This window comes from Oncorhynchus tshawytscha, linkage group LG10 (assembly GCF_018296145.1).
Source record: "Oncorhynchus tshawytscha isolate Ot180627B linkage group LG10, Otsh_v2.0, whole genome shotgun sequence".
In the NCBI taxonomy this organism is placed as follows: Eukaryota; Metazoa; Chordata; class Actinopteri; order Salmoniformes; family Salmonidae; genus Oncorhynchus; species Oncorhynchus tshawytscha.
Window position 1 is genome coordinate 75,693,083 of NC_056438.1, and position 13,863 is coordinate 75,706,945.

General features: G+C 44.2%; 1 protein-coding gene across 1 annotated transcript in view; it reads right to left on the bottom strand.

The window, feature by feature from the left end:
* The window catches only part of LOC112260900 (insulin receptor-like), a 149,958-nt gene that overhangs the window by 23,156 nt on the left and 112,939 nt on the right, over positions 1-13,863 (bottom strand). The window contains exons 11-13 of the mRNA XM_042329090.1: positions 10,406-10,573; positions 2,117-2,315; positions 1,306-1,598 (exon numbers count right to left, since the gene is read on the bottom strand). Coding sequence (XP_042185024.1) covers positions 1,306-1,598; positions 2,117-2,315; positions 10,406-10,573 — 660 coding nt within the window. The remainder of the gene's footprint in view (positions 1-1,305; positions 1,599-2,116; positions 2,316-10,405; positions 10,574-13,863) is intronic.

Sequence of the window (13,863 nt, forward strand, 5' to 3'; positions counted from 1 at the left end):
CTGTTAGCAAGATACGCAAGTGTTAAAATGGCCTCTTTACTCTATCCCAATACCACAAACCTCAACATCTCAGGTCTATAAATACTATGTAAAAGTAGACAAAAAAAGTATGATATGCACTGCTGATATGCACTGCTTTTTTACTTCTGACATTGTTTTCTTAAGTGGTTGGTGTGCAGTGTAGACTGTGTGCAAGTGTAGTGTACTTAAGCAATAAGGCCCGAGGGGGTGTGGTATATGGCTGTCAGCCAATCAGCATTCAGGGCTCAAACCATAATAATGGTCAATATACCACAGCTAAAGGCTTTTCTTAAAGGGATACTTTGGGATTTTGGCAATGAGGCCCTTTATCTACTTCTCCAGAGTTAGATGAACTCGTGGATACCATTGTTATGTCTCTGTGCCAATGCTAACTAGCATTAGCGCAATGACTGGAAGTCTATGCTAGCAGATACCCATAGACCTCCAGTCATTGCGCTAACGCTAGTTAGCAATTGCGCTCACTAGCGAATGCAGAGACATACAAATGGTTTCCACGAGTTCATCTGACTCTGGGGAAGTAAATAAAAGGTCTCATTGCCAAAATCCTGAAGTCTCCCTTTAAGGCATCAACATCCCTAGGTTCAGCTGGTGCCTAGCTGAGTGTGCTCGCATACTCCCTTAAAAGATCTTTGTTTGAAAAACTATAGCAATAGTACTGTTTGTCCATCTTGAGATGCCGTAGCCCATATACACTGCATCAAAATAGTCAAAAATGAACCTAAGCTAACTCAAGATAACTGTCATTCATTTCAAGGAGACCATAGTCGTGCAATTCTACATCTAACTAAGATGATTGGTGCAGTATTTCTCAAGTTCAAACATGTGAATGAAAACAATTTGTCTCTCGTAAAACAACAACAAAGGAAGAAGAAGAATCCCAACATCAGCTTTGCCTTGACACATGTGTTTTTGTTGCAGGAGCAACTGAAAAACCCCTTGCTGAACACCAAAACATATTCAAATGTGGTCAAAATATATGCACAAATGTTCCAAACTGTTTCAGATGGTAAGCACGCGGAAGCCTTTACGCATGAAGCGGAGTGCCTGGATATAGCCTATAGCCGTGGTATATTAGCCATAAACCACAAGTCCCCGAGCTATAAACTGGTTACCAACATAAATAGAACTGTAAACAAGTTTTTTTTTTTGCGTCATACCTGTGGTATATTGTCTGATATACACACACGACTGAAATGCTGTTTCAGCCAATCAGCAGCCAGGAATCAAACTACCAGGTTTATAATGGTGTGTAGATAGCCTCACCCTCAGGCATGGTGCGAGCTGAGACGAAGGCTGCCATACTGCAGCGTGACGGGTTTGTGGGGTGGTTGCAGGCCAACACATCAATCTGGTACGAGGTGAAGTGTCGGAGGCCGGAGATAACCGTGGACTCCTTGGAGAACACAGTCAGCTGGATCTTAGTGCTCTCCGCACCATCCTCATCATCGTCTGGGCCGCTGGTGGAGTAACCTTCTGGCAGGGTGGGGGGCTTTGTCACGAACGCAGGCTGCGTCTCATTAGCTACACCCATGGCTGAGCGGCGCTGTCTGGTTGATCTGGGGGATAATCAATCAATCAAATTCTATTGATTTAGTGTTAACTGTTTACAAAAAACACTGTTAAAGTTACTGCTACTGAGCAGAGTGCTGACGAGACTTCATGCAGGCAACTTCTGAATGTTTACCACCAGGGGGAGCACTGGGGCTTTGATTAGAATTGAAGGGCATCCAATTCTGATCTTTTCGCCACTAATTGGTCTTCTGACCAATCAGATCAGATATTTTGCCACTAATTGGTCTTCTGACCAATCAGATCAGATATTTTGCCAATAATTGGGCAAAAGATAAGAATTGTGCTGCCTGTGTAAATGCAGCATTAGGTTTTAAATGACAGGATGGAGACAGCTGACCTAAAACTCCTATTTGGGGATTTGTGTGTAAATATTATGTGTGTATATTTGTTTTGTACCCTAACTACAAAACTAATGTCCCAATTAGGATAATAAAAAATACATTGATTAATTGACTGACTGATTGACTGACTGTGTTTTGGCTGACGTAGTTGTCATACATACTTGAGCAGGAAGACCTCATTGTGGATGTAGTTCTCAAAGGTCTTGCGGTACTCTGAGTCCTCAGCCTCCTTCTTCAGTTGTTTCTCTGTTTTGGGACAGGCACAACAGCGGCCACCCTGACCCTCATCCTCAGTCTGGTTCCACTTAGCCTCTTCGTCACTGTCGACCTGGGTGGGCACCCGCGAAGGCAGCTTCATACCTAAACAGAGAGAGAGGGAGAGAAAGTTAAAGACAGAGGGAGATAGACACCTGTGATGGCAAATTGATACCTGGAGGAAGAGGGGGAGGGAGTTTTCCCCTTTAGTTAACACCAGTGGAGTGTATACGTAGGTAACCCACTTATTTTTCAGTGGGCATTGCGATTACTCACTTTTTATTCCCCACTGATGCTGTGTCAAAGTAGTATAATGGAGGTCTACACCGTATCAATTAATAAGGCTGATGGAACAGATCAGAATGTCGGAACATATGATTTATTCCGTAGGCCTACGCATGAATGTTCCAAATGCAGTTTTTGGCGGGAAACACAGTTCTAACATGAGCACAGCACATGTGAGCAGTTTCATGGGAATATGCATTACAAATGTAGGAACGGGGAGATCTAAAGATGCAACAACTATCAAGGGTTGCTCGTATGACTAGGATAATGCCCTTGGCTGCTAGACAATGAAAGAAAAATGAACGGGAGAATGCATTTGAGGAAGTCTTCATGAAAAAGAATTGCCTCTACATTTCTATGGTGGGATTTTGTCTATTGGCTACATTGAGGAAAGGTAAGATATGCCTCATAATATGAAGTAAAACGTCCAGGTATCAAACAATTAAGGGAAAAATCTAGATTCTAATGATAGGCCTAACATTCTCAATTAAATGCCTATACCTACAGAATGCCTACCTGGCAGAATGACATCATGATTATTTGCATCAATCCAGTGGGCATTTATTTTGAACTCTTCATGTGCTACAGAAACACTGCTAACCCAATGACAGTGCTAGATGTCTGCACACTTAAAGGGTAACAACAACAAAACATCTACATTTCTTCTATTTTTTTCCAGACCTCAAAAGTGGTCCTCCTGATGTGGTTTAAGCATCGTTATAAACTTAGAAAATACAATGTTGTGGTTTTAAGAGAGAGCAAAAAAAATAAAACAGAAATAAATTGAAACAAATCTGAAACCTGTGAATTTTAGATTCAATTGACAACCTCATTTGTCGGTTTCAATTGTAGGTTCTACTATTAGCTGACTTGCATAGTAGATCTTGGGTAGGCCTGACTGTGAAAGACCAATATAGGATTTATCATTATAGATCATTCACAGTTTACGTCACTGTTTCTCATAGACTTTTTCACACCGGGCGGGCCATATCGATTTTAGCAATATATGGATCTGTGCCATTTACTTTTAAATGGACTGTGTTTACAGCATGTGAGTAGAGGACCTTCTTTTGATATCGAAACGAGAAATGCATGAAGCCACCAGTGCACATTTGTTCATATTCTTTGCTAGTTAGTCAATGATTATTAGCCCCGTTATGACTACTTTCTAGTGGTTGCTTCCTACAACAGCAAAACGTGTACATTTCTAGCCTTCTTTGAAAAGTGAGTCAGGTAAAGAGATTTGTTTCTCTCTTAAAGGGGCAGTGTCCTATTTTGAGACAGGCTTGAATAAGCTAAGTAGCCAATAGGCAGAGGGTAGCATAATGTGTCTGATTCTCTGTAATAACGGTAAGGGAATAATAATATGTTTTATTTTGTAAAGTGGTTTCTTGCATCAAACACAACCACATTTTCACCTCCATTTTCAGTGAAGGACAAGTGGATAAACAGGTGAATGTCAAGCATATTTTCTTCCCAAAGTCTCATGGAATGTGGTCCCGTGTGGCTCAGGTGGTAGAGCATTACGCTTGCAACGCCAGGGCTGTGGGTTCGATTCCCACCGTGGACCAATATATAAAGTTATGAAAAAGTAGGAATAAGTTATGAAAAAGTAGGAATAAGTTATGAAAAAGTAGGAATAAGTTATGAAAAAGTAGGAATAAGTTATGAAAATGTATGCACTCATACACACTCATACATCCCTCTGGATAAATGACTGATATGTAAAATGTAGACCACATTTGCTCCTACTGTAGGCAAACCGTAACTTAAAGTGGTTACAGCCGCCGTGTTCGCAGTAAACAACCGCCAGAACTTTCACAATGTTCAAGTTTGCGCTCAGCAGACAGGAAATTTGCTCAGTGCTGAAAAACAAATAGAGGGAACATTGGTCAAGACTCCATCCTGTCAGTAACTGTCCTCAGTGCCTCAGCTGGTTGATATAAAACAACCCTCACATGATCCCCTCCAGACTAGTGTTGTCTAGACTTTCTGGGTGAGTGCATGGGAGTAGAAGATGACGTTGGAGCTTGTCTGTGTGACACAGAGTGGGTGGGTGGGTGGCTGCCACTTGTTACTGCAAGGCCAAATCAGGTAAAGAACTATTCCAACCACCTCTGAATCACAGTCCCTCACACACACACCAACATTTCTAGCAGTAGTCCAACAGAATAGAATAATAAGTCGGGAAATATATTTGTATTATATTTTGTAAAAGCTCCCTTGTGAAATATACCTTGGGGAACTCCATGGAACTCCATGTACATGATATATAAATAGGGCTGTGAATTGCCAGTGACCTCACGATACGATATTATCACCATACTTAGGTGCCGAGAGGATACTGCGATTCGCATGATTCTATATGTATTGCGTTTCGATCCTGCCATTTTATTTGCGATCGGATGTTCCAAACATATTGCGCACCATGTCTGCTGCAGAGGGACAAGAGAGAGCTATGGGAAAATGAGTTTTGATCAGTCATGGAAATAAAAGGGCTGAAAACATGATGGCTCATCATTTAAAAACAAGATGGCTGCTCTACTTGTTGGGGGCGGAGCCTTTGGCAGAGTTGATAAGGAGCAATCCAAGTATTATGGGTGTTTCTGCAGGCGGTCTTCAGCACAGGATTTCTCTCTACGCGGATGATGTCTTTGCTCTATCATATCCAACCCTGAGAAATCCCTCCCATTTTAGACACAATTACAAGGTACAGCAAGTTTTCAGGATATAAGATACATTTGAACAAATCAACTGTTTGCCCTCTCAATCTTACACTCAACGGCTCAGTTAAGACACTCTGCCCGTTCCAATGTAAGACACAGGGGTTTCAATACCTTGGGATCGCTGTTACACCAGATATGAATGGCCTTTTTAAGGAAAATTATCTCCCACTTCTGGATAGAATCAAGAATGATCTCCAGACCTGGATCTCCCTCCCAATCAGCTTAGTGGGAAGAATCAATACCTTGTATGAACATCCTCCCTAGGTTCAACTATTTATTTCAGATGCTCCCATGCTATCTCCAAGTTTCCTTTCCAAACAACAACCAAAGCATCAGCAAATGTATATGGGGCAATAAAACACATAGAGTGGAGAACTTGATCCTATCGAAACCTGAATCTACAAAGGGTGGCCTTGCCCTTCCCTGCCTTCAACTGTACTACTGGTCTACCCAAATCCACAACATGTTAACATGGATCACAAACAGACGAGACTCAATGTGGATTCAGATAGAGGCCCAAATCCTGTGGCTCATTGCCCCTAAGCTCAATTATATTCATTAATATCTTTAGTGAAGTGGGCAACATAGCCAAAACCGTTGTGATTTACAGCACCCTACTAGCATGGAAGGACTGTAGGAAATACCTTGGCATTTCCTCCCAGACATGATCTCACTCACCTACAGTATACAACCCAGACTAGCCAAAAGCCCTGAGGGATGCCACTCACCTACAGTATACAACCCAGACTAGCCAAAAGCCCTGAGGGATGCCACTCACCTACAGTATACAACCCAGACTAGCCAAAAGCCCTGAGGGATGCCACTCACCTACAGTATACAACCCAGACTAGCCAAAAGCCCTGAGGGATGCCACTCACCTACAGTATACAACCCAGACTAGCCAAAAGCCCTGAGGGATGCCACTCACCTATAGTATACAACCCAGACTTGCCAAAAGCCCTGAGGGATGCCACTCACCTATAGTATACAACCCAGACTAGCCAAAAGCCCTGAGGGATGCCACTCACCTATAGTATACAACCCAGACTAGCCAAAAGCCCTGAGGGATGCCACTCACCTATAGTATACAACCCAGACTAGCCAAAAGCCCTGAGGGATGCCACTCACCTATAGTATACAACCCAGACTAGCCAAAAGCCCTGAGGGATGCCACTCACCTATAGTATACAACCCAGACTAGCCAAAAGCCCCGAGGGATGCCACTCACCTATAGTATGCAACCCAGACTTGCTAAAGAGGGATGCCAACTTTAATCTCTGGCGTACACTAGGGATCAGGACCTTTTCAGACACGTTTCAACACAACACAACTATACTGAAATCCTTTCAAGAGCTTTTGTTTGTTATTAGACAGGTCATTTCCTCATTCACTTCCAAGGGGAGGTTTAGAGCTCAGCTGAATGAAGTTGAGACCCTTCTTGCTTCAGCACAATCCAGAAAAAGACTAAATCTCCTTTATCTCTAGACTCCTTTCTGAGAACGTGGGCTCCTCCTTTACTACGGTGAAACGAATCTGGGAAAAGGACCTCTGTCTGACTATCAGTGAAGAGTTATGGGCGGATGTTTGCTACAAGGTATACTGCTCCTCTACTAATGTAAAAATAAAATAATCTAATTACAAATGTTTATATACATTTTATTACACCCCAGTGAGACTTTGGGGTGGCAGGGTAGCCTAGTGGTTAGAGCGTTGGACTAGTAACCGAAAGGTTGCAAGATCGAATCCCCAAGCTGACAAGGTAAAAATCTGATGTTCTGCCCCTGAACAAGGCAGTTAACCCACTGTTCCTAGGCCATCATTGAAAATAAGAATGTGTCCTTAACTGACTTAACTCTTAATTGAATAAAGGTTAAAAATAAATAAATAGAAAGAACAGACATCTCTCCTGATTGGAGAAGATGTACCTCAAAGTGGAAACTAAACTCAGCAAAAAAAGAAATGTCCTCTCACTGTCAACTGCGTTTATTTTCAGCAAACTTGTGTAAATATTGTGTCAATATTATACATGTGTGAACATAACAAGATTCAACAACTGAGACACAAGCTGAACAAGTTCCACAGACATGTGACTTACAGAAATGGAATAATGTGTCCCTGAACAAAGCGAGGGTCAAAAGTAACGGTCCGTATCTGGAGTGGCCACCAGCTGCATTAAGTACTGCAGTGCATCTCCTCATGGACTGCACCAGATTTGCCAGATCTTGCTGTGAGATGTTACCCCACTCTTCCACCAAGGCACCTGCAAGTTCCTGGACATTTCTGGGGGGAATGGCCCTAGCCGTCACCCTCCGATCCAACAGGTCCCAGACGTGCTCAATGGGATTGAGATTCGGGCTCTTCGCTGGCCATGGCAGAACATTGACATTCCTGTCTTGCAGGAAATCATGCACAGAACGAGCAGTATGGCTGGTGGCATTGTCATGCTGGAGGGTCATGTCAGGATGAGCCTGCAGGAAGGGTACCACATGAGGGAGGAGGATGTCTTCCCTGTAACGCACAGCGTTGATTGCCTGCAATGACAACAAGCTCAGTCCGATGATGCTGTGATACACCGCCCCAGACCATGACGGACCCTCCACCTCCAAATCGATCCTGCTCCAGAGTACAGGCCTCGGTGTAACGCTCATTCCTTCGACGATAAAAACAAATCCATCCATCACCCCTGGTGAGACAAAACCGCAACTCGTCAGTGAAGAGCACTTTTTGACAGTCCTGTCTGGCCCAGCGACAGTAGTTTTGTGCCCATAGGCGACATTGTTGCCGGTGAGGACCTGCCTTACAACAGGCCTACAAGACCTCAGTCCAGCATCTCTCAGCCTATTGCAGAGAGTCTGAGCACTGATGGAGGGATTGTGCGTTCCTGGTGTAACTCGGGCAGTTGTTGTTGCCATCCTGTACCTGTCCCGCAGGAGTGATGTTCGGATGTACCGATCCTGTGCAGGTATTGTTACACGTGGTCTGCCACTCCGAGGACGATCAGTTGTCCGTCCTGTCTCCCTGTAGCGCTGTCTTAGGTGTCTCACAGTACGGACATTGCAATTGATTGCCCTGGTCACATCTGCAGTCCTCATGCCTCCTTGCAGCATGCCTAACACGGAACCCAAACCGGCTGCGTGCGCCATCGTGCATCAATGTATTTTGTCCCCCTACACCCAACGCGATCACGACACTCAGGTTAAAGTATCAAAACAAACTCTGAACCAATTACATTCATTTGGGGACAGGTCGAAAAGCATTAAACATTTATGGCAATTTAGCAGGTTAGCTTGCACTTGCTAGCTAATTTGTCCTATTTAGCTAGCTTGTTGCTAGCTAATTTGTCCTGGGATATAAACATCGAGTTGTTATTTTACCTGAAATGCACAAGGTCCTCTACTCCTACAATTAACCCACACATAAAACGGTCATCTCTCCTCCAAAGGCTTTTTCCTCTTTGAACTTATATGGTGATTGGCATCTAAACTTTCATAGTATTACCACGACAACCAGCAACACAGTTCGTCTTTTCATCACCCACGTGAGTATAACCAATGAGGAGTTGGCCCGTGGGTACCTGCTTCTATAAACCAATGAGGAGATGGGAGAGGCAGGACTTGAAGCGCGATCTGCATCAGAAATAGAAAGGAGTTCTATTTTAGCCCTTGGCAACGCAGACAGTCGTTGGTGCGTGCGAGCAGTGTGGGGGCAATAATTGAATAATATAGATTTCTAAATGTATTTTGCAACACTCACGCGACGCGAGCGGTGTGGTCAGGGTATAAGCCACGTTCACGCAGATGAGCAGGGACCCTGGGCATCTTCCTTTCAGTGTTTTTCAGAGTCAGTAGAAAGGCCTCTTTAGTGTCCTACGTTTTCATAACTGTGACCTTAATTGCCTACCGTCTGTAAGCTGTTAGTGTCTTAACGACCGTTCCACAGGTGCATGTTGATTAATTGTTTATCGTTAATTGAACAAGCATGGGAAACAGTGTTTAAACCCTTTACAATAAAGATCTGTGAAGTTATTTGGATTTTTACGGATTATCTTTGAAAGACAGGGTCCTGACAAAGGGACGTTTATTTTATGCATGTAATTTGGAGCTGTAGAGAGATGACCAGGTTTTGGCAATCTATACATACTGCTGCACACAAAATACTAGCTGTACAGTTTGATACGACCACATGTCTCTATCTTCTTAATGCCCAGCAGGACTTTGTTCTTGATCCTGACAGAGAAAATGTGTTCATGACTATCAGAAACTTTGCTAAGAAATGTATTCTTCTATTGTGGGCTTCTAATTATTCTCCTACATTTAAAATGTGGATTGACCAGATTGTTGACTTTCTTCCTCTTGAAAAGCTCAGTTATGACCTCCGCAAGAGACAGCCCAGGTTTGATAGACTCTGGTCTCCGCTACTCAACTATATTTCAAACTGGAGAGATTGAATGGGGTGTGTAGGGAAATGAGAAGATACATGTTGCGTAAGGTGCTGTAAAAACTCATTCTTTGCTCGTCGTCTCAGCTAAGGCTGGAAATAGCTAATAGGAACGCTGATAGTGCTGCTGCAAGTTTGTTTGTTTTGTATTATTAATGTTTGCCACATCTGTGAATGTGGAATGTGTTTTGTTGGTTGATTGAAAAACAAGAAAACTTAATAAAACTTTTAAAAAACTTTTTTTTAAACGAAGATAAGGTGGAGAATGAGAGTTTTGTCGGAGGTACAGCCGACTAGCGCTAGCTTAAGTTAACTAGATAGGAAAAAAAACAACAACTATAAAATAACATACATTTGATTGCGGTACTGTACTGTATACATTTTTCCATCACTAGAAGAGTCAACTGGAGAAAGACCCTTTCACACTCACCTTTCTGGAAGTTAACTAATTATAGTCACATAACTATATCATCTGTATGAACCAGAGAGAACAATACAACAGAATAGAACAGTAAAACAGAACAGAAGAACAGAAGAGTAGAACAAAATAGAACAGCAGAATAGAACAGCAGATTAGAACAGCAGAATAGAACAGCAGAATAGAAGAGCAGAATAGAACAGCAATAGAACAGCAGAATAGAACAGCAGAATAGAACAGTAAAACAGAACAGTAAAACAAAATATAACAGCAGAATATAACAGCAGAATAAAATAGAATAGAAGTGTTCACACACAGAAAAGACTCACCTTTCTGACAGTAATCGAACTTGTAGAGTTCGCTGGCCTCAGGCTGCTGCTGACAGTACACCAGGTAGTGAGTGATGTTGCCATTGGGATCCGTGGGAGGTTTCCACTTCAGGAGGATCTGAGAGGAAGAGTTGGAGGAGGAGATGGGGTCCAGGGGCACCGAGGGCTCTAGGGGAGGACGGGGATACCAGGGGTTAATCATACCTTTATTCTTCTTCTTGTTCAGGTCAGCAGATCACAGAACGCAGAATAACTGAACTCAAAACATATCCATAGACTGATCAAAAGATAAAACTCGCAGTAAGTTTAACTGTAGAATGTATCAGTCTGTTATATCTGGAGTACTTCTCCTGTCTTATCCGGTGTCCTGTGTGAATTTAAGTATGCTGTCTCTAATTCTCTCTTTCTCTCTCTCTTCTCTGGGGGGACCTGAGCCCTAGGACCATGCCTCAGGACTACCTGGCATGATGACTCCTTGCTGTCCCCAGTCCAACTGGCCGTGCTGCTGCTCCAGTTTCAACTGTTGTGCCTGCGGCTATGGAACCCCGACCTCTTCACCAGACGTGCTACCTGTCCCAGACCTGCTGTTTTCAACTCTCTAGAGACAGCAGGAGCGGTAGAGACACTCTTAATGATCGGCTATGAAAAGCCAACTGACATTTACTCCCGAGGTGCTGACCTGTTGCACCCTCTACAACTACTGTGATTATTATTATTTGACCATGCTGGTCATCTATGAACATTTGAACATCTTGGCCATGTTCTGTTATAATCTCCTGTTGGTCATCTATGAACATTTGAACATCTTGGCCATCTTCTGTTATAATCTCCACCCGGCACAGCCAGAAGAGGACTGGCCACCCCACATAGCCTGGTTCCTCTCTAGGTTTCTTCCTTGGTTTCGGCCTTTCTAGGGAGTTTTTCCTAGCCACCGTGCTTCTACACCTGCATTGCTTGCTGTTTGGGGTTTTAGGCTGGGTTTCTGTACAGCACTTTGAGATATCAGCTGATGTAAGAAGGGCTATTTAAATACATTTGATTTGATATCAGCTGTGAGACAAGGAGGAATAAAGTAAGATCACAGATGAATAGCCCAGGGAGACCGACTGACTAGGAGACAGACACAGTAGCAGGCTTCATTGTCCTGGGTGATACACTATATATACAAAAGTATGTGGACACCCCTTCAAATTAGTGGATTTGGCCATTTCAGCCACACCCGTTTCTGACAGGTAAATTGAACACACAGCCACGCATTTTCCACAGACAAACATTGGCAGTAGAATGGCCTTACTGAAGAGCTCACCGACTTTCAGCATGGCACCGCCATTGGATCCAACAAATTAGTTCGGTAAATTTCCATCCTATTAGAACTGCCCTGGTCAACTGTAAGTGCTGTTATTGTGAAGTGGAAACGTCTATGAGCAACATCGGTTCAGCCGCAAAGTGGTAGGCCACACCAGCTCACAGAACGGACCGCAGTGGCTGGAATGATGTATTGGCTGGCACATCACCATCAGAGCCCGGTCGGCAGGGAGGCGACACTCACTACAGAGTTCCAAACCTCTTCTGGAAGCAACGTCAGCACATTAACTCTTCGTCGGGAGCTTCATGAAATGGGTTTCCATGGAAAGCTCTACATTGTAGATGATTCTCTGCTCCCAACATTGTGGTAACAGTTTGGGGAAAGGCCCTTTCCTGTTTCAGCATGACAATGCCCCTGTGCACAAAGTCCATACGGAAATGGTTTATCGAGATCGGTGTGGAAGAACTTCACTAGCCAGCACAGAGCCCTGACCTCAACTCCATCGAACACATTTGGGATGAATTGGAATGCCGACTGTGAGCCAGGCCTAATCGCCCAAAATCAGTGCCCGACCCCACTAATGCTCTTGTGGCTGAATGGAAGCAAGTCCCTGCAGCAATGGTCCAACATCTAGTGGAAAGCCTTCCCAGAAGAGTGGAGGCTGTTATAACAACAAAGTGGGGACCAACTCCATATTAACACCCATGATTTTGGAATGAGATGTTCAACGAGCAGGTGTCCACATACTTTTGTTCATGTAGTGTACACAATTCATGTCCATGTCTCATGGCATAAAAATCTGTCTTTAACCTGTCTCCTTCCCGTCATCTACACTGATTGAAGTGGCATTTATATTTGTTATTGTAGTGGCGGCCACGATTTAGGGGAAACACTGGAACATAACCCTGACAGGAGGTAGACGATGTAGCCTGGATGCCAGCCAACATGGCTTGACAAAGAGACAAGGAGGGTGAAACTCTAGATCTGGGACCAGTCTAGAGACAAGGAGGGTGAAACTCTAGATCTGGGACCAGTCTAGAGACAAGGAGAGTGAACCTCTAGATCTGGGACCAGTCTAGAGACAAGGAGGGTGAACCTCTAGATCTGGACCAGTCTAGAGACAAGGAGGGTGAACCTCTAGATCTGGGACCAGTCTAGAGACAAGGAGGGTGAACCTCTAGATCTGGGACCAGTCTAGAGACAAGGAGGGTGAACCTCTAGATCTGGGACCAGTCTAGAGACAAGGAGGGTGAACCTCTAGATCTGGGACCAGTCTAGAGACAAGGAGGGTGAACCTCTAGATCTGGGACCAGTCTAGAGACAAGGAGGGTGAACCTCTAGATCTGGGACCAGTCTAGAGACAAGGAGGGTGAACCTCTAGATCTGGGACCAGTCTAGAGACAAGGAGGGTGAACCTCTAGATCTGGGACCAGTCTAGAGACAAGGAGGGTGAACCTCTAGATCTGGACCAGTCTAGAGACAAGGAGGGTGAACCTCTAGATCTGGGACCAGTCTAGAGACAAGGAGGGTGAACCTCTAGATCTGGGACCAGTCTAGAGACAAGGAGGGTGAAACTCTAGATCTGGGACCAGTCTAGAGACAAGGAGGGTGAAACTCTAGATCTGGGACCAGTCTAGAGACAAGGAGGGTGAAACTCTAGATCTGGGACCAGTCTAGAGACAAGGAGGGTGAACCTCTAGATCTGGGACCAGTCTAGAGACAAGGAGGGTGAACCTCTAGATCTGGGACCAGTCTAGAGACAAGGAGGGTGAAACTCTAGATCTGGGACCAGTCTAGAGACAAGGAGGGTGAAACTCTAGATCTGGGACCAGTCTAGAGACAAGGAGGGTGAAACTCTAGATCTGGGACCAGTCTAGAGACAAGGAGGGTGAAACTCTAGATCTGGGACCAGTCTAGAGACAAGGAGGGTGAAACTCTAGATCTGGGACCTGTCTAGAGACAAGGAGGGTGAAACTCTAGATCTGGGACCAGTCTAGAGACAAGGAGGGTGAAACTCTAGATCTGGGACCAGTCTAGAGACAAGGAGGGTGAAACTCTAGATCTGGGACCAGTCTAGAGACAAGGAGGGTGAAACTCTAGATCTGGGACCTGTCTAGAGACAAGGAGGGTGAAACTCTAGATCTGGGACCAG